Below are 22,500 nucleotides of genomic sequence, written 5' to 3'. Positions count from 1 at the left end.
GAACTTTAGGGACCTAAAACTTGAAAACGTTTATCCCAACAGGACTTGGATATGCTGGCCTTTCCTTCATCATCATCGTATTTGGTTCCATTGTACTGGCTGACGTGATTACCTTAATGTGCCAGTTTCTGGAAGCCTAGAGGAAGTGAAATATCGTTGATGTCAATGACTAACCAAACTCCAGAGACAGATGATCTGAAGTTTGATGCCCAGCCGATGAAAGTTCATCATTATTTTAAGGATGTTCTTATATTCCTTTGTATTTATATCTTTGGCTGTAAAATGTGTCATATGTAACGCTTGAATATATAATTTGTTTTATCTATACTAACCAAGCTATTTCAGTTAGATATTTAATTTTAGAATTTTTAAAGGTATGTTTGTATGTCGGCGGAAATATATATAAAAAAGTGTAAGATTATTTTATCCACGAAAGATCTGCTTTTTTCCTACTTCTTTTGAAATAGTTTTGTTTAATAGTTGAGCCAGTGTTATGATGGAGAGAAAAAATATTAAAAGTGATGGCTGTCAGAGAGTCGTTTTAAGTTTTGAAATTCGTGAAGCGCAAAATTGTCATTTCAGTTTGCATCTCTTGGAGAAGAAGAAGAAGAAGAAGAAGAAGAAGAAGAAGAAGAAGAAGAAGAAGAAGAAGAAGAAGAAGAAGAAGAAGAAGAAGAAGAAGAAGAAGAAGAAGAAGAAGAAGAAGAAGAAGAAGAAGAAAGAAGAAGAAGAGAAGAAGAAGAAGAGAAGAAGAAGAAGAAGAAGAAGAAGAAGAAGAAGAAGAAAGAAGAAGAAGAGAAGAAGAAGAAGAAGAAGAAGAAGAAGAAGAAGAAGAAAAGAAGAAGAAGAAGAAGAAGAAGAAGAAGAAGAAGAAGAAGAAGAAGAAGAAGAAGAAGAAGAAGAAGAAGAAGAAGAAGAAGAAGAAGAAGAAGAAAGAAGAAGAAGAAGAAGAAGAAGAAGAAGAAGAAGAAAGAAGAAGAAAAAGAAGAAGAAGAAGAAGAAGAAGAAGAAGAAGAAGAAGAAGAAGAAGAAGAAGAAGAAGAAGAAGAGAAGAAGAAGAAGAAGAAGAAGAAGAAGAAGAAGAAGAAGAAGAAGAAGAAGAAGAAGAAGAAGAAGAAGAAGAAGAAGAAGAAGAAGAAGAAGAAGAAGAGAAGGAGAAGGAGAAGAGAAGAAGAAGAGAAGAAGAAAAGAAGAAGAAGAAGAAGAGGAAAAAGAAGAGAAGAGAGAAGAAGAAGAAGAAAGAGGAGAGGAGAAGAGAGAGGAGAAGAAGAAGAAGACGAGGATAAGCGAAGAAGAAGACTAGGAAATGTGGGTAACTTGGTTCGGAATCACGAGAATCGCTGGATTAATTCAGAAGTCTTTAGATCGATTCGTTGACCGGATTGAGAGTGGAAGGTCAGGTGACGCAGTGCTGCTCGCTTTTTCGTTTTCCCTGCATCGGAACTACAACTAGATATAATAAAGAGATGGTGAGCTTATATAGAAAAAAGAAAGAGTGGAAGCTTACTGTAAATAGTGAGCAGGAAAGAAAGATAAAGAGAGGGTGACAAGAAGTAATTAATAAAATCCATGTTGGGGAAAAGAGAAATCGATGGTATCGTCAAAAGAATGGATGGATTAACAATACTTACCAAAGTTGAAGTTTGTCTGTTATTCTACAACATTAGTCAATTGTGAATACCTTTGAGTGATGCACTCCAAGTTGCTGATCGCTCTTCAACTTTTAATAGGCCTACTCTATAAGCCCACATACTACCCGACTCTAAAACAGATTCTCACGAATTGTATGAAAATAATACAAATGTCGCTATAGAACTAGACGGGAGGGAATTATAATGATGGGAAGAGAGGGCAAATGGATTCACAATCTACTAATGTAGAATATCAGACAAACTTCAACTTTCGTAAATAACGTTATCTATCCATTCTACAACACAATTGGATTCAATAGTCTGATGTCACGTCGCCCATCAACGGCGGCCATCGTGGTTCTAAACAAAGAAAATCGGTACTTTTTATATAAACTTTTATAGAACTTTTATAGAATTTTTCATAAGTCTTGTGATCAGAATGTGTAAAAGTGATTAGATTTATGGGGTTTTTTTTCCTCTGGATACGCTTTTATGCTCGTCGGAGAAATATTTCATAAGGGCGTCCGCATTTGTTCCGATAGTTTAGAGCCAGTTACTAAGTTACCATGCGTCATTACGAGGGAAGTGACGCCATGACTGGTGAAGCGTATTGGATTCAATAGTCTGATGTCATGTCGCCCAGTAACAGCGGTCATCGTGGTTCTGAACAAAGAAAATAGGTAATTTTTATTCTTCATGCTGGCTAGAACTTTTCATATGTCTTGTGATCAGAATGTGTAAAAGTCAAAACATGATCAGAATTATAATGGGTTTTTTTTCCCCTCAGGATACACTTTTATGCTCGTCGGAGAAATATTTCATAAGGGCGTCCGCCATTGTTCCGATAGTTTAGAGCCAGTTACTAAGTTGCCATGCGTCATTACGAGGGAAATGACGTTAATACTGTTGAAGCGTATTAACCGATATGAAATCTCTAGGTTTAAATAATTTGAAATATTGATTATATACTCAATATTATCAAATTAACAGTGAATGCTGTTTATATAACTGTGAAAAGGTGTATGTATGTACGCAGCGCACTTAAAGGTTTTTTTTTTTTAAACATATAAGCCTTTAAACTATACGATACGAAATTTCTACCGGTTCCACTCTCATAAAGCTGCAACACGAAATCTACTTGTATCTATAGATAAGCTATTATAGAGGACGGCTATAGAATTGGAATTTCACAATTGTAAATCCCGAGAAGATGGTTATCGAAATACGACAGAGAGATCACCAGTGTGGATGGATGTAATAGGAAAAAGATCCAAGACAACTTTGATATGGATATCACCCAAAGATGTATGGAGCTGGGTGAACGTAAACATACATCCGACAAAGGACGTATGATAATTCAGGTAGAGTTCTGGACAGAGGATCATTGACATTCTTGCAGGTGGTGAAGATAATGAGTATTTAGAAGAATGCCATACCATTTTTGTTCTTTTCTGCATCATCTGGAAGGTAGAGACTATCATTCTGGGGTCAATGCAGAGGTGTTTGAAGACTGGCTAAAGAACCGTTTGCTGCCTTTCCTCGAAGCACCCAGCTGCGTTGCATTGGACAACGTTACCATTCGGTGGCCCATGATCACTTCAAGGCTCCAAATTCGGCAACTATAAAAACTGACATGATTTCATATTATATGTTAATTTTCATACCGCTGATTAGCATAAAATGTAAGTTGTTATCGTAGCATTGACTTTGTATTGCAATATACATTGCAAAGTAGATTTAAAGTTGCTAAATATGAGCATCATCGATGAATGCAAGGAGCAAGTGTCATATTTATTTTTTTATAAAATCAAATACATCTAAAATTAAATCTTTTGTAGCTTTGTAAAGTTGTTTTCTGTTATCAGCAAACATAATTAGAGAACATCGCATTCTTGTGTAATTTCATCATTTAATTGTGGCCAGCAGTGGTAAGTCGCTGTGCATTAGCATTTATTAGAAGTAGCGCTTGTATAGTTGCTTGAGTAGATCATTATATTATTTGCCAGTACTCAGGAAAACATATAAATTGAAGCTTACATTCAATTTCACATTGTTATTTATTCCTTTGAGCTTCGAGCAGCAACATCTACAGTACTCTCATGTTTTTTACAAATTTAGACAGACAACTCGTCCTTAAAATATCGATTAATTTAAATGACCCTTATCTTGGCCAAAACAAAAACAAACAAAAAAAAGAAAATATAAAAATTTAAGAAAAAACAACTCTCATACCTGGGACTTCGTGAAGGCAATAATAATATATTATTTCAACAGTTGAAAAGAAGAATTTTTAAAACTCAGACATGTGGAAAGACATGTGGTTGTCTTCAACCGATAGATCCTGTATGATGTTTTGATCGGTTCCGCCGAAGACAAGGTTCAATGCGTAGCTGTTTTCACGATTTGGATCATATTGCAGGACACCATCAAGCAAAGCAGGTCTGATGCTATGGTGTCTTCCTGCTTATTTACATGGATGTTTAAATCACCGAGCACAATAAAATTGCTCGCGTGAGTGGACTTCTCAACCATATAAGGTTCGAATTTATCCAAGAATTGCTGCGCTGTGGCATTATTTTTCCGAGATGACGGAGGGCGATAGATGATGGAGACTTTGAACGACTTATTATTGTGACTGAAGTCGCATTCAAGTCGTTATTCTTCCGAATTGACGAGGTTTTTTTTAAAGCTTGAACGCTAATTTGAAAATGGCTGCAATTCCTCTTCCTTGGCGATTCTTCCGATGGCAATATATCGGGAATGAGATCGTTGATCACAGCAGTGTCATTGTCCTTCAATGAGATTCTGTGATGAGCATTATATCGATGTCACTATCCAACATATAATGTTGGACAAGTGGCGCTTTGTCAACAAACCGATCTCGCGTTTGCTAAAACTACGTTCAGCTTGTTTAGTTTTTGGGTATGTTGTTGTTGTCTTCTTCGTATAGTATTGTTTATCATGTGTAATCGAAGTTGTCACTGCCGCTTCTTCTGTCTTTGGTGACGGCGGTGAGACTGGGGTTGTTGATGACGGTGTTGACGGGCGAGGCTTGTGTTTGTGACGAATTGGTCGATGTCCATGCATACTTGTAATCCTATAATGGAGATGTTGTTTCTGTTGCTGTTGATGATGACAACTTCAACTATGGTGATGGTGAAAGTGATCGTGGTGATGGTGATGTAGTAGGTGTGGTGGTCGCAACTGTCGCTGATGATGATGTTGGTGTTGCAGCTGTAGATAATAATGACGGTGATAATAATGACAACAGAGACAGAGAGAGAGAGAGAGAGAGAGAGAGAGAGAGAGAGAGAGAGAGAGAGAGAGAGAGGTTGGATGGGGAAAAGTATGTCCAATCAAAATACGGTATTAGTGACATCCCCGCAAACTCGTTCGGACAAATATTATAGCTGGATGTTTACAAATTAGAAAATAAATGAAGTCGATGTTACTCTGCTCTTTGTTATTTATTTTTTAGACTGTTAAGTGGGTGATTACATCGAAGATGTATGGTGGGGGGGGGGGGGGGGGGGGGGGTTGCTAGTTTATTTATATAGATGAGACAATTTTTATATTGATTTGATTTTCTCATGTTCGTACTAAAAAAATGGACTGTATCGACGTGCACCTTGCTATGGATATAAATGACAAGCTAATTATTAAGTACATATAATTCAGGTCCCCTCTGAATTAAAAAAAAAAAATTATGAGACAGCGCAATATTTGTTTCCAGTTAATAAGGATGTCTTCCATGTTTTAAAAAACTAAGAATTAAACAAACAAACAGACAAGCAACAACAACAACAACAACAACAAAAAAAGATACCAAAAAAAAAATAAATAAATAAAAAAATCATTGACAATACAACAATCTACAATGGCCTAAGTCGTTAACGACAGCTGAGAAATTTGACTTATATGAGAAATTGCAAGAGGTTACCTTATCCTATAGACATTGATTTCTGATTTTTTTTTTAAAAAGTGTGTGGAGAATATTGCGCGGCGTTTGTGTGTTGAACCCATGACCTCAAGAAGTCGGGGAGAACGGTTCAAGATAGAATCCACTTTGTTGTTTTTTTTTTGTTTTGTTGTTGTTTTTTTTTGAGTGGTGGATAGCTCTGACAGTAGCGCTACCCTCTCCCCGGCCAGGTGGAGTAGTCGTACCAGTAAGGTCGTGGGTTCGAGCCCCCATCGCCGCAAGTTTGTTGGGTTTTTTTTTTGTTTTGTTTTTTTAGTTTTGTTTTTTTTATTCTCTATTTTGTTGTTTTGAGGAAAGACACGAAGTGTTGGAGGAAGAGAGGAAAATATTTTTTTAACAACCTAGGTCTCTTGGTCTCCCTAGCCAAAAAGACCATTTTGGCTAGGGAGACCAAGATTTTGGCTTCCCAGCGTAAAACCGTATTTTCGTTTATGGAACGGTTTCTTTCTGTATATGAGGCGTTTTTTTTCTTCAATTCTTTTTTTAAATTTTCTTTCCTTTTTATATATATATATATATATATATATATATATATATATATATATATATATATATATATATATATATATATATATATATCATAGAATTAAACGAATGAGAATACGTACGAAGCCTAAAAAGTGTCCACCAATGAAAGCATTCAGCGCCATTTTGTTGTTGGCTGAGAATGTAGTAATTACCATTCATTCGGTATCTATGTCAACATAACGACACAAAAAAAAAAACAACAAACAATATCAAAATCCACAATAAATGTTTCAGAACTGTTGCGTATATTTATGGCACAACGAAGCTGTCAAAAAATGAAGTTAGAGAATGTGTGTAATCATGTATTATAATAACCTGTAATGTGTTTTCCAACCACCACATCATCTACTACTACAACCACCACCACAATATCATCACTAACACTACTACTACAACCACCAGCCCCACATCATTATCACTACCACTACTACTACACCACCACCAGCACATCATCATCACTACCACTACTACAATCACCACAACCACATCGTCATCACTACCACTACTACTGCAACCACCACCACCATATCATCATCATTACCACTACTACCACAACCACCACCACTACTACTACAACCACCACCACATCACTACCTCAACTACTACAACCACCACCACAATAGCATCACTACCACTACTACTACAACCACCACAACCACATCGTCATCACGACCACTACTACTACAACCACCACCATATCATTACCATTACCACTTCTACTACAACCACCACTACCACCATATCATTACCATTACCACTACTACTACAACCACCACAACCACATCGTCATCACTACCACTACTACTGCAACCACCACTACCACCATATCATCACCATTACAACTACTACTAAAACCACCACAACCACATCATCATCACTACCACTACTACTACAACCACCACCACATCATCATCACTATCACAACTACTACAACTACAACCACCACCACATTATCATCACTACCACTACTACTACTGCAACCACCACCACCATATCATCATCATTGAAATATTTTTTTTTTAAATTGAGCTTTATATAGTGCAATATCTACTAAATGTGCTCAAAGCGCTTTACAAGGGTCCCTGGTCAACATTTAACATGTAGGACGGGACATGACGCCTGTTAGGCGATATTACAATTTTTCGGACAAAGACAACTCTGTTAACGGCCAGGTACTCATTTTACACCTGAGTACGGTGAGAGAATGTGAGTAAAGAGACTTTTCCAAGGACTCAACTATGCGCCGAGCGCGAGGCTCGAACCCAGGACCTTCCGATCCGGAAGCGAGTGTCATACTACTAGACCACATAGCCGCATCATTACCACTACTACTACAAACACCACCACCACATCATCATCACGACCACTACTACTACAACCACCACCACCACCATATCATTACCATTACCACTACTACTACAACCACCACCACATCATCATCACTACCACTACTACTACAACTACAATCATCACCACCACCACATCATCATCACTATTACTACTACAACTACAACCACCACCAACACCACATCACCTCACAAACACTCAGTACTACAATCACTAGGTTTTGGAGCTTTACTTCATTTGAAATAAGGAAACTTCGGAATTGTATTTGGCATTGTGTTTGTATATCATAATATAATTCTAATCAGTTATCTATTTAGAACTAGATACTATACAATATGTATGCCAAATACCACCCCAATTCCCCTTTCTTGTGTGCGGGAATTCCTCTTTCGGCATTGAAATTGAGTGTGAGAGAGTCATCACTACACACATAAACAACAGAAACAATTTAAAAACAAGACTATGACACGCAACCACTCACACACGAGGCTATACTATTTATCCTTTTCTCTATATAGAATAGGACAAGACAAACAATAGCTTGACTCTCGCTACACTTCGCATTGATGTTTGTCGTCTCACGAGTTCAACTCTCGGTCGACCTGTCAATATTCCTTTTTGCCTCGGACGTAATCATTAATAGAATGTTGTGTGGTTTTGACCGTGAAGAAAACCTTAAGAGATCGTTTTGAATAATTTTGAGTTAAACGAGCGAGCAGCAACTTGTTTTCATGAACGGCCGATCAGCGCTTGTTTACTATAGTAACGCGATTCCCAGCCAACATCAAAATGGCGGATATTTTTCTCATCGAGGCCGCTGGTTGGTTAGCCAATAAGAGCACCGTACGGTTTCCATTGGGTAAATTCCTTGATATATATATATATATATACAATAATATTCAATTTTTGCAAGGGAGACCACTATTTGGTGTTCTATATTTATTGTTTTGTTTTGGTCTCTCTAGCAAAAATGGTTCGTTTTGTCTAAGGAGATTTTGGCTTCCTGGCGTAAATCAGTACCTACGTTGATGGAACTGTCTCTTTATGTTGATGGGAGAGTTGGGTTTTTCCTCCCTTCTATTTAATTATTACTTGGTTGGTTGTTTTTGCTGCTGTTCTTCATTTTTTAATTTATTTAATTATTTTTTTTTAGGTCTTATGATAATATTATTTTCACGCCCCCCCCCCCCCCCCCCCCCCTAAAAAAGTCAGAAGAGAGATTGTAGGTTATTGGCCGTCCAGCCCAAACATTAATTTAGTTTTCTTTTATTTCTTTTTTACTAAAATTTTTCAATTTTTGCTAGGGAGACCGTGAATTTTCATATATAAAACTGTTTCTTTAAGTTGTGGAGTGGAGTTGTTTTGGTTTGTTTTTGTTCTTTATTTACTGTTTTTTTTTTTTTGGTTTGTTTTTGCTTTTTTATTGGGGGCGGGGGGGGGGGGGGGGGGGTTCTGTTATTTTTCAGTCCGTATAATGAAAGCATGCCAACCTCCCTTCCCCCATCAAAATATTTTTTAAAAGAGAGGAAAGACAGATGAGAGATTGCAAGTTATCAGCCTGGACGGCACAAAAGTTATTTTTCTTTTCTTTTTAATTTTTTTTTAAATTTCCATTCTTTTCTTCTTCAATTTTCTCTCGGTTTCAATAATTCGTTTACTTTTTGGGGGTAGGGGGAGGGGGAGGGGGAGGGGGAGGGAAGGGTAATATTATTACGGTTTTATGCTTCTGCATTTTTAAAAACGAAGTGGCAATTCGGACCCGAGTCCGGCTGGTTAAACTCGGGAGAGCAAGATTTTGGTCTCCCTAGCCTCTACCTTTTTATATAAACAATCACCATATCTTTCGACAAAAAAAAAAAAAAAAAAAGAACTGTGTTTTCAGTCCACCATTGGACTGAAAACACAGCTGTGTATTCAGTCCACCGGAAATAAAAATATTTAAAAAGGACCGATTATCGTCTATAGATAGTATGAGCTTGGCTAAGAAGCTCATAACATTGCCATCCGGAAGTATAACGGACCAACACACAAAACTGTGTGTATCCATGAACATTTAAAGTCGGGTTAATACAGTTCAGTGAGCATTACTCATAAACGCGGATGGCAAAAAACAATAACAAACACCTGAGTGACGTCATCTTCGAACTATCTATACTTGTTACCCGATCATGACGACATTGATACTGAGCCTATTGTAGGGTAGTCATCATCAGAAGTGGACAGGCAATTTGACGGCTTAATAATATCATTTACAGCGTTTTATTTACTCTCGGAAAGTCTTGAGTGAGAGTTGTTCGAAATCGGGAGCCTGAAATAGATCTCAATTCTCGATACCATGGTTGCCAGATAGCCATTGGCCTGGCCAATTTGGCCAAAATTGGCCACACAGGGACTAATGTTTCTATAAGTAATTTAAAATTGACATTTATATCTATTTTTAATGTTTCCTAGTCCGTTAGAATTTTCATGATTATCAAAACCGATGGGTTTTCCAAGGAGATCAGAGTTTTAGTATTGTTTGCCCAAGTAAGGTTCTATTTGGTCACTTTTCACATCGATCACTGGCCTCGGGCACCCCTTGGCAAAAAATTCTTAATTTTCCAGTTCAACACGTTGACGCCATTCCTGGTGATTCGAGAAGTTTGATCGACTTTTAATTTTAAAAAAAAATATTTACTTTTACTCACTTTTAAGATAATTATTTTAATTTAGAACACAGAGGCGTCAAAATGTATTGCTTTGTGTATTTCTGTACGTAACAATATGAATCCGGAGAAAAATGAAACAAAAACGAACAAACAAAACGAAAACTAACCCAAAAAAAAATAAATAAAAGATAAAAGAAAAAGAGAGAACAACTTTATAGTTATAGGGTCTTGAATGTGTTTAAGGGAACGTCGGAGAGAGAAGGGGGTGGGGTGGGAGAGATTGGAGATAGAGTATAGATAGATAGATAGATAGATAGATAGATAGATAGATAGAGAGAGAGAGAGAGAGAGAGAGAGAGAGAGAGAGAGAGAGAGAGAGAGAGAGATACTTGTACTCGATTTTTATTTTTTGGTTCCTATCCTTATTTATTAGGTTACAGCTTGGGACACTTTTGGTGTAGACAATATCGACAATAAAGGTTTGATGGCGCTTATAAAACATTGAGGTCATTTTAGGGCTAGTAGAAAGGAAAAAGTGGGATGCCAGTCAAAAAAATTATAGTTTTACAAGACATGATAGACGATGAACAATAGACCAGCCCTACAATTCAAAGGACACGGAATAATTTTGAAAGAAAAGGATATTGGAAGAAGACAAAGACGGGGGGGGGGGGGGGGGGGGGGCTCGAAGCACAGCCGTACTCGAGGCAAGTGATCGATGTGAAAAGTGACCACATAGAACCTTACTTGGGCAATCAATACTAATACTCTGATCTCCTTGGAAAATTCATCGGTTTTGATAATCACAAAAAAATTATAAAGGACTAGGAAAAATTAAAAATAGATATAAATAATAATTTTAAATTAATTGTAGAAACATTATTCTATGTATGGCCAATTTTGGCCAAAGTGGCCAGGCCGATGGCTATCTCGCAGTCACGGTAAGAATCGGTTTCGAGAATTGAGATCTATTTCAGGCACCCGGTTTCGAATAACTCTCAATCAATATTTTCTGAGAATAAATAAAACACAGTAAATGATATTATTAAGTCGTTGAATTACTATAAATTTTATGCCTGTCCATGTCTGATAATGCCTATACTAGGCTCAGTATCAAAGTCGTTTCTATCGATTAAGGTAAGTATAGACGATAATTGGTCCTTTTTAAATATTTTTATTTCCGGTGGACTGAATACACAGCTGTGTTTTCGGTCCACTGGTGGACTGAAAACACAGTTTCAAAAAAAAATATAAAAAAATTGCGGAAGTGTTCCGGATTCCAGTTCCTTCCCTTTTCATTACCAACTCTGCTTATTGCTTACCGTGTCAATCGACGGTTGAATTCCTTTGCTGCTTCAACCTTGAACATTTGAAAGCATTTCAACCTGAATTAATTGTAACGTTTGTTGGGGAAAATAAAGATAAACCTTAAGATAATTATCAGTAAGTTTATTACTCAGAAATTGAGCTTATTATGACGAGACAATATTTCCCAGCTGTCCCCTCACTTGACTTTGTTGACCGTTCTTCACTTCTGTCCCAGTCCCGTCTCACCACACTCAATTACAATTGACTCCATCTGCATTGCAATTTGCACACTGTATGTAATTGAAGACATTGTATCATATAGAGAAGTGTATGAGCCAAAATTAAATGACAACCAAGATATAATTGCTCTAGAACACTCCCTACTGATTCGAATCTCATTTGCCTTTGCCCACACGAATTGGGCAATTGAATTTGAATTGGGGGATGGGAAAGACAGGCAGAGTGAGTGAGTGTGAGAGGTTCGCATCAAACTCTTTCCATACCCGCCAGTTTTACACGTCACGCATTCAGACAATACCCATTTTGATGTGGAATTTGAGTTTGAGTCGCCAACTGACTGGGAGGACTTCAACTTCAGTGACTTTACTTTAGTAGTTTCACAGCACTTTTACTTTTACTTTTATTATTTATATTACTTAATCTTTTAGCCCTTTTGAACTTTCAATTAGTTGCAGTGTCCAATGAATAGGCATAACGACAATTTTTGGATTTACGACCATATGATTCATGATTTTGCTCCATATATTTATATTCTGTTAAGAAGTGCTGATATTTAAAAATAAAATATAAAAAATTGAAAGTAAAAATAAAATTTGTAACGTCAAAAAACAGAACCAACAAGAAAGAAACAAGTTTTATTTCGTGCCTCAAAAAAAATGTTTTTATTCCTTTTCGAATGCCAGCTTAAAAAAAAAAAAAAGAAAAACTTTTTATTTGTCTTGTCAAAGACTAGACCGTCTAGTCAGCTTGGTATATTATCATTCCACCTAAACCCTCCGCTAGACGTGGATGTATTCACTGCCTGCTTACTGTGCCTTAGAAGAGAGAGGGTTGCGGTCGTCGGACACAAGCTTAGTCAACTATCACGCACAGCTACCAACATTTCTCTGGCTCTCTCTTTTCCTTCCATCCAATGGATTCTTTGGTTCAGTCTTAATGTCAACCCAACCTGAAAAGAATAATGGGAAATAAATATTTTTCTTCGAACGGTGATTGACTGCCCCTCTTCTTCTTCTTCTTCTTCTTCTTCTTCTTCTTCTTCTTCTTCTTCTTCTTTTTATAAGAGTTAATACAAATAAACAGCTTAAAAATTTAACGCAAATAGGAGCGAAGATATAGCAGCTTCTCGTGTCAAGCACTAGATACCCATCCTTCAAAAAGGTAGGAATTGTTCTCTTCTGTTCATTTTACAACTAACTCAGACCTGGGCCCAGAAATGTGTGGACTCTCAAATAATTGGGATTTTTTATTTTCGGTACCATGAAATAAGGATTTGCTTATTTTGTATTATAAATGAGCTGGGGAAAGTGACAGGATTTGACTAGTCAATATCTGTGTTGTGTTTATTAATTAATATAAATTTTTGTCCTGTTGGTCTATGTTCAAAAAGTTCCAACAATTTTTTCACCAACCATTTACAGGCCTAATAATGTCTTTTTACTGGAGTTCAGCCCTCAGACAGGGGTCGGTCATTGGGTTTGTGTAAAAGTTCAGGAAATTTTTGCATTCCGGATTGGCAATCCTGAAATATTATTTTTAAAAGAGCGCTGTCAAAAATAACACCAAGATCTTTTTCTGTTTCTACAACAAGAAGTGTTTGTTTTATTAACATTAATATGGTAAACATGCAGTTTCCCTTTATCTTCTTTTTTTTTTCTTTGGTTCTTTTGTGCGGCTATGTGGTCTAGTCGGATGACACTCGTTTTCGGATCGGAAGGTCCTGCGTTCGAGCCTTGTGCTCGGCGCATAGTTGAGTCCTTGGAAAAAACTCTTTACTCACATTTTCTCATCGTACTCGGGTGTTAAATGAGTACCTGGCCGTTAACAGCGTTGTCTTTGTCCGAAAAATTGTAATATTAATATCGCCTAACAGGCGTCATGTCCCGTCCTACATGTTAAATGTTGCTGTTGACTCCTTGTAAGGCGCTTTGAGCACATTTAGTGGATATTGCACTATATAAAGCTCAATTTAAAAGGAATTTTTATTTTAGCTAGATCTTATTATTTTTGTTGTTGTTATTCTACCATCTTGTTAGAACAAGCGACTTTTTTTCATTTATTTCTTTTTTTTTTTTTTTAGATCAGGCCTAAATTCCAAGTAAGCCAATATTCAAAGATGACCAGTACAGAAGAGGAGAGCAATATGCAAGTTGATTCAATGGATCCCCCAAAAGTTGAGGTAACAACATCTGCAAGTGGAAATGAAAATTTTGTAGTTATTGACATGGCAGGGGAGGATTCTGGTGATGATTCTGATAAAGATGCAAGAGAGATTAAGATAGAGAAACAGTCCAAAGCCAGTATGTCAGATAATGAAGCACCTAAGACACCGCCTCCTGAATCTAATGTAAAACCCACATCTACTAAGCCAAGGATGAGGACAAAGCCAAAAGCACCAGTCGTTGATGTCAACTGTTTGAGAAGTATGTTTTATTTATTTATTTTTGTTTGTTTTTGAGTTTGGTTCAGAGTTCATGTGCTTTTGAGTTTTGAGAAAGGTGAGGGAGGGGAGGGGGGGGGAGAGAGAGAGAGAGACCAAGCTTCTTGTTTTATCAGATTATTACATTGCAGCCAAAAAATTATCTTAAGCAGAATAAATCCAAGGAAATGGTTTAAAAAGGTCTTTTTATTCAGGGTATCATTTTTTAAAAACAACCTTTATGCATTCAGATTTTTTAGTTTTCCTTTTGTTGTAATCTTAACCATTGAATTGATTGGGGGGGGGGGAATCAAGATTTTTTACTTCATTGCTATTGTTTTGGTGCTAGACTCCTTGTAAGGCGCTTTGAGCACATTTAGTGGATATTGCACTATATAAAGCTCAATTTAAAAGGCAAATTATGTCCCATATGACTTTTTCCTCTGTTTAATTAATTATTTTAAAATGTTTATTCTTGAATCGGTACCCACACTAACCATTTCATTGGCATTAATGAAAGTTCAAGTGTTGCAATCAATTGCCCTTTGATTATTTAACAATGTAAAGTTCTGTTTGCGTTTCACAGAAAGGAAGTGGCAGTTGAAAGTATATCCTCTTCATACCGATGACTTGCAGTTGAATTTTCACTTGTGTAAACTTGCATCAGAAAGTTTGCTATACATCCCTAGTGAGGGGCGTCATGGGTATGTGGTTGTAATATTTCTCTCTCTCTCTCTCTCTCTCTCTCTCTCTCTCTCTCTCTCTCTCTCTCTCTCTCTCTCTCTTTCTCTCTCTCTCCCCCTCTCTCTGTCTCTCTCTCTCTCTCTCTCTCTCTCTCTCTCTCTCTGTCTCTCTCTCTCTCTCTCTCCACACACACACACACACGCTTTTTAGAATTGCCGTGTCTGAACACATCCCGTGTATTTTCACACAGCCTTCGTGAAATTATTTTTACACTTTCCAAACCTGTCGTGATCCCAATGGTAGCCAATTTTAACTGAGCCGCTGAGCGATATATTTCACTGTTTCGTCTAAGCTAAAATTGACCACATTTACCGGGTGGAATGAAAAAGTAAAATGCTAACCCGGAAATGCATTATGTAGACACCTTCAAATCGATAGTTATATGATTACTACAAGCACATCTCTATTGCCTCACATTGTAAACAAACTGATTGACCGTTTCTAGTTTCTTCACTGGTTGGGTACCTAATTCTGGTATGACAATAAGTATGGGTTTTTATGAACAGGCCTGTAAATCTTCCGTCTATTGTCGGATTTCCAACAGTACGATTTTGCTCTAATAGTGCTAATATTTATTTTTTTAAAATAATAGTAAAAATAAAATTCGTAACGTCAAAGAACAGAACCAATAAAAAAGAAAATAAAAGACTTTTATTTCGTTCCACGAAAAAAATAGATTTTATTCCGTTTCAAATGCCAACTTAAAAAAAAAACAAAATAAAAATTTATTTGTTACATCAAAGACAAAACAAATCTTGCCGTCTATCAGTTAGCTATAATATTATCATGCCACCTACACGCTCCGCTAGACGTGGATGTATTCACTGTCTGGCTACTTTGCCACAGCTAGCGAGAGAGGGTCGCGAAGTTCGCACGAGTCGTCTTCACACACACACACACCTGGTCAGTAAATAACGCACGCACATAAGTTTGTCTAACCGGACCGGAAGGTTTCTCTCTATTTTGCTACCGACACACATGCATATCTCCGGTTCTCATATCTTTTTCTCTCTATTTTATTGGTTCCGTCTGGATGTGACACAGAAAAAGGATAATGCGAAATAATTCTTCTTCTTTTTTTTTCTTCTTCTTCTTCTTCTTCTTCTTCTTCTTCTTCTTCTTCTTCTTCTTCTTCTTCTTCTTCTTCTTCTTCTTCTTCTTCTTCTTCTTCTTCTTCTTCTTCTTCTTCTTCTTCTTCTTCTATAAGAATTAATCCAAATAAACGAAAGAATCAGCGTAAACATTTAACACAAACAGGAGCGAAGATACGCAGTTTCCCGTGTCAAGCATGAGATACACATCCTTCAAAAGGGTAGGAATTGTTCTCTTTCTTTCATTTTACAACTAACTCAGACCTGGGCCCTCAAATAATTGGGATTTGTTTTTTTTTTGTTACCATAAAATAAGGACCTCGTTATAAATAAGTTGGGGAAAGTGACATGATTTGACTAGTCAATTGACGTGTCATATCTGTGTTGTATCCATATTTTTGTCCTGTTGTGTCTATTTTCGCGTGTTCAAAAAGTTCCGACAATTTTTTCACTAAACATTTACAGGCCTGTATGAAAATTAACAGCAAATTTTGGCAAATATTTTTGCAAGTTTTGCTGTTTTTAGGTTGCAAAATTTGGGATTTTTTTTTTTTTTTTTGCAAAAAACCGCCATGTCAGCTAATTAGTACCTAATTAGTGCGGCTATGTGGTCTTGTGGTGTGACACTCGTTTTCAGAACGGAAGGTCCTGGGTTCGAGCCTCGCTCGGCGCATAGTTGAGTCCTTGGAAAAGGCTCTTTACTCACATTCTTTCATCGTACTAACAGCGTTGTCTCTGTTGGAAAAAAATTGTAATATCGCCTAACAGGCGTCGTGTCTCGTTCTACATGTTAAGATTAGCTGTTGGCTAGGGACCCCTTGTAAAGCGCTTTGAGCATGTTTAGTGGATATTGCGCTATATAAAAGCTCAAGTTGTTTTTTTTTAAGGAACAATGGTAAGTAGTCTAATTAATTCACGCGCAAATTGGTTTTCTGCCATTGTTTTGCTCAAGCATTTCGATTCTTTGGATTTCAATTTTTCCGCTACGAATTACGAAGAGTTTCAGTCAATTATTATAGAGCTCATTTACAGGTCTACAAACACACATATATAAACATTCATGCAATGTTGTTTTTTTTTTCCCAATGGGATGTCTTCTACATTTTATGGTTAGTCTAGCATATTATTGTATTATATTTCTTGAGACTGACATGGCTTAGGACTTTACTGAAAGGATTAAGATGAATAAAATCTAATCTGTGACTTTATCTTTTACCTTTAATTGCATTTAGAAAAGCTGAGCTGTACGTTGCCACTCAAAAAGACACAGCAACAATTATTGGCAAGTTACTAAGAATGGATTTCTACCATAAGCTTTTGAGCATAGAAGTTGTAAGAAAAGATACTGGAGGCAAGGAGGATGGCGAAGACTCAAAAAAAGAATGCAAAGGTATTGAATATAATTTTTGTTGTTCTGATTTTTCTTCATTTGTTTTATTTTTACTCCGTATCATTCTTTTATGCTGTGCCAGTTTGTTTACTAAGATAGTTATAATAATTATTTTTTTGAGGAATGGGAATATTATTTCACAGTTGTGCCGTCTCCTTCTTTTTAAGTTTATGATTATTTCTTGTATTCATTGATAGCATAAACTATCTAGCTATCTAGTCTGAAAAATAGAAATGAGGAAACTATTCTTAGAATTAGGATATTTTTCAGTTACGAAAAAGATAAATACAATAGAGAAAAGTTATTTTTGTCATCGTTGCTGAAATCCCTTTAGCAAATATCTTCATCCAGGACTGTTCAAATTTAAAATTGAAATAATCCGGTAATAACCTTCCCACTCCCTCTTTTTGAATAGGTAAAGGAAGACATTTAAATATAAAAGTGATATAATAAGACGCATTGAAAGATTCTGATTACTTCACATACATTTTGTCAATATATATTATCTTTGGGGATCCAAACAGCTCAGTTGGTAGAGCACTCGCATCACACGCAAAGCGACCAAGATCGATCCCGGGTGCAGTCGAGTATTTTTTTCAGGCCCCCATGTCCACCCAGCAGTGAATGGGTAGCAGTGGTGCCAACCTTGCATAAAAAATGCATATTCTTACGCATTATTGCTCATTCTACATATTTTGCTTACGAGTTTGCGTATTATGAGTTTTTCCTTTTTTTAAAGCATTTTTAACAATCATACACTCTTTTAGTGTACTTAAACACTTTAATCTGTTTGTTGACCTTACATTCATATAGCTGTCCCCGTCGTTTTTCGCGGCCACGATTTTAGCTGTTACCCGCAACTTTCCGCGATTTTGGCGATTTTCCTGAATTTTTTTTTTTTTGGTGGACTTTTCCCTTAACTAACTGGATACTGAGCTTTTTTTGACCGCACAAATCTTGGAGACTGGGCTTCGCATTAGTATTTTTATACTATAACAACTTCATTGCATACGGCACTCTATTATAAGTGGCATACTCCTTGCTTATATGTAGCTAGGTTGCACCACACGGTTGGCCCAAACTGATTTTATTGATCTTGGCTGGACTTCACTCCTCATAGTGATGTTCATGAGTTTCAATTAGTACAGTGTCCTTTTATTTTATGTTTATGCTTTTATTTTGTTATGATATTATAATTATGTATGTATTTAGTTTAAGTTTTTTGATGGATAATTTTTTTTTTTTTTCTGTAAATCATCTGTCAGTTATGATGTTTTGTGGTTTGATTTGTGCTTTTTGTTTCAGCGATCTGGTATATGATCTAATGCGGTCGATTGGATCTAAAACTAACAAAAGAAACTATTATAAATGTATTCTTTTTAATTTCAGGCTTTGTTCTTTTACATTTGTTAGCTTTTTGATTAGGTTTGGTCACACTTTTGTTTTATAACATGTAGATTCTTTTTATAACTTTATTTTTTACTTTTATGCACTACAGTACTTTAAGCCTTTATTTCCATAGGATAGCAAGCTATTGCTATTGTCCATTTCAAGCTATAGAATCCGAGATTAACTCCGGCTACATGGTTGTGAAGGACTTCTTTTTAAAATATTATCTTTATTTTTAACGGCAATCACAATTTTATTTCAGAAAGTTTATATACATCAAGTGAAGAAGAATAGACCTTTGAATTTTTGTTCAATTAAAAAGCTATCAGTTCAATAATATTCTTGTACTTCTATCTTGTTGCAGCTTTTCTTATGTTTGATAGGTACCTGTCTAAAAAGATATTTGATGCCAAATTTGAAAAAGGTAAGATTGTTGATTTTCCTTCAAACTGATTTCAATAGTAATTGTCATTCATGAAAGTATAAGGTCATTTGCTTATACATAATTATTCTATCTGTAGACTATTAGGGATTGAGTAGTTGTTATGAATTAAAGCAAATTTCTTTTTCATGTCATTTACATGAGTTTAGTTTCAATTAAAATTGGTTTTAACTTTTTCTCAGGATTATTTTGAATAGAGCTTTGCATTTTGTCCGAAACAGTTTTAACATTTAGACATAAACAAACAAACAATCAAAAATTGATAAAAACATAGCATTGAAAAGTATTTATAGCATTGAAAACTACTTAGGTTAATATTGATCCTTCAGATCTGCTACTTTCAAAAATTTAACCATCATATGAGGATGAACTAGGTCATTTTTGCAGCATTTGACCAAAAAAATCTCCCTTTTGACCCAGCCTCATATCCGTACTTTTTAAGTTTAAAGAACCCATTTGATCAATTCTGATTTTTTTTTCTAAAATGCTAACTATTGATTTATTTATTTGTTTATTTTATCAATAAATATATCTGTTTAAGATTGCAATATAGATGTATTATTTTCATGTTGAGTAAAATCATTCTATTTACAAAGTGTCATATTTAACAGTCATTATCAAGGATTTCTTAATTTCTATCACTTTAGGATCTCCTGAAAATGCAGCACTCATTAATATTCTTTTTAAATCGGTTTTAACTCTTAACATTCATTATTCTTCCTTTATGTTAAAGAACAGAAAATTATATTAGATTTTTATTTGCAATTTAATGACATTAAAATTAGATTATGGATCATTCAAAAGAAACATCAAATAGCTTAAATAGCATAGCCTTTGTTTCCAATCATCATGTATCTGTTTGACATCATTCATTGTGCACAGATAGCTTTAATCATGATTTCACATATTTCCATCAAGTCTTTTCCTCATATTTAGTATATCACCACGAAGTTGTTGTTGTGCCTGTGAAATAATTGTAATTATAAGACAACAGCAGGCTGTGACAATACTGCTGAACCTGCACCTTTGAAGAAGAAATTGTATGTAGATATTCTATACAAATGTCATCACAACTGAATTCTTCTTCAATGCATTTTGAAGATAAGACAAGGAGCTATTGATTGTTGTTATAACCACATCGTGTAAAGCCCAAGGGACAAGATCAACAATCCCAAGCTTATATTTTCTTCAGAGTCTGCTCATTACAATTATTTTTGCCACTTTAGGATTTAAATAGCTCCCGAAACCAATGCACACAACTCATTTCAAGACAAGTCAATCAATCTCCATCAAAACAATTCCCTTGTCACTAAAAGCTTATATTTATTCAATATCTGGAGATTTGTACCTCCTCCGATGTACAAAGAAAACACAGGACAACCATCTGGAGATGATCATCAATCTCATATTACATTGAGAAGATTGCATAATCCTAAAGTGTTAAATACATGCCTACACTTCTTCTCATCATTTACCTGTCCATTTATCGCCTTTTACAATGAATAATTGATGTCAACACCAATGTAGAGATCAATTATTATCCAAACATGGAAACAAACAACCTCCAATTTGATACTCGTACATCTCATCATATCAAGTCTTGCACCAAGAATTATACCAACAGATAAACATCATCTTTCAATATAAAGGCATAATTGCAATCTGCAGTTTCAGCCTATCAGAATCATGGGTTGTTAAACAAGTATTTAGTAAACATTTCCTATTTGAAATGTATAGATTTGTAAATCATGTATATGTATGCATCGAAAGATTGTTTAATTTATACAATGAACCATGTGCTCTAACTTTGACATGATATTTCTTATCAAAACTTATGGTCTTCCCCTGTGTCGTGCTTGTAGTTTTAGTTGCACCACCCCCTTCCTACCTTCCATCTCCACAAAGAAGAAATATATATATTAAAAATCAAAATGATAAAACACTGATATTGAATGTTTTTTTATCTTACTTAAGGTCAAAAGTTGTTGTGTGTTGTTATGCATAGATAGGAATACATCTATTTGCTTCTATATGGCATTGGATCATAAGAGCTTTTTTCTAAAAAGCCTCTGGAAAAGCAACAATAACCACATCGCATAAGACAACAGCAGCAACAGCAAAAAGGACTCGTATTTGGATTCATTCTCTTAAAGTGGACCTATTAGAATTATATTTAGGTTTGAGTGTGCACCAAATCTTTGCACTTGATGGATCACCCCAAGCTTATTGAACTATTTTGCTTGTGAACAAAAGATAAAAAATCTACATTATATTTTATTTGATTTCTTAAATGTTTTAGTTATTTATTGCTGAAGGTATTTGTTCTCACTCAAAAGATTACAGAGATTGAGTCAATAATATTAAAATTCAGAGTTGAATACATCTTATACTAGGCTCTCAGTTTGTGTAAAACCATGCATGTTGTTAAATGACTTTAAGAGATTACAGGAGTATTAAATAATGGTACAATACACAGACTGTAAACACTCATTTCCGTGCTAATGTGACCAAAATAATTCTAGTTGTCGTAGTAAAAGAAACTATATGATGAGACTTTAGGTAGTCATTTTGAACTGCTTTGGATAATGACAGGATTGGGACAAGAAAGCAGACCTGCCGACTTTCCTAATTTTATTGGGATATTCCTTATATTTGTTCTCTTTTCCAGTTGCCATAATTACCAGCTATTTTCCCAATTTTTATTGGGTTTTTTATTTTGATATTCCACAAGAACCATCATAATCTCAGCAGCAGCAGCATCATCATTATCACCACCACCACTTCCAATATCTTCATCATTACCATCACATGGTGTCCAGTGACGTTGGAAATTGGTCAGAAATTTCATACTTGGATGGAAATGTCGGGAATAATGAGATTGAGGGTGAAATTTCCTTTAAAATGAGAAAAATTTGAATATCTTGCCTAATACGATAGTAAAAATGCACATAGGACAACTGCTATGTTCAAAGTGATTATTATTTTACTCCTCGTTTTACAACCGCCACCTCATCATTATCCCTGCCACCACCACCATATCATCATATGTACCACCACCACAACTGCAACCACCAACACATCATCATCCTTACCACCACTACTGCTACAAACACTACCACATCATCATCCCTATCACCAACAACACTACTGCAATCACCACCACATCATCATTCCCATAACCACTACTACAACTCCCTACTACCATCACTACAACTACTACTACCATATCATCATACCTACCACCACCACTGCTACAACTACTAAATCATCATCCCTCCCACCACCACCACGTCATCCCCATCACCAACACCACTACTGCAACCACCACCACATCATCCCCATAA

The 22,500-nt window shown here is 35.8% G+C and overlaps 2 protein-coding genes across 2 annotated transcripts in view; both read left to right on the top strand.

The window, feature by feature from the left end:
• The window catches only part of LOC144974164 (uncharacterized), a 28,429-nt gene extending 27,992 nt beyond the window's left edge, over nt 1-437 (top strand). The window contains exon 7 of the mRNA XM_078917082.1: nt 43-437. Coding sequence (XP_078773208.1) covers nt 43-140 — 98 coding nt within the window. The 3' untranslated portion in view covers nt 141-437. The remainder of the gene's footprint in view (nt 1-42) is intronic.
• Nucleotides 438-11,407: 10,970 nt separating this feature from the next.
• LOC144973249 (uncharacterized) overlaps nt 11,408-22,500 on the top strand; it is a 31,529-nt gene continuing 20,436 nt past the window's right edge. Inside the window, exons 1-5 of the mRNA XM_078915469.1 lie at nt 11,408-11,576; nt 13,762-14,104; nt 14,687-14,804; nt 17,168-17,325; nt 19,079-19,138. Of these exons, the coding sequence (XP_078771595.1) occupies nt 13,798-14,104; nt 14,687-14,804; nt 17,168-17,325; nt 19,079-19,138 (643 nt within the window). The 5' untranslated portion in view covers nt 11,408-11,576; nt 13,762-13,797. The remainder of the gene's footprint in view (nt 11,577-13,761; nt 14,105-14,686; nt 14,805-17,167; nt 17,326-19,078; nt 19,139-22,500) is intronic.

Source organism: Berghia stephanieae, chromosome 5, assembly GCF_034508935.2.
Source record: "Berghia stephanieae isolate SIO BIC M18660-M18661 chromosome 5, UCSD_Bste_1.3, whole genome shotgun sequence".
Classification (NCBI taxonomy): domain Eukaryota; kingdom Metazoa; phylum Mollusca; class Gastropoda; order Nudibranchia; family Aeolidiidae; genus Berghia; species Berghia stephanieae.
Note: the sequence above shows the minus strand (reverse complement) of the source record. Positions and strands in the feature narration are given on the sequence as shown.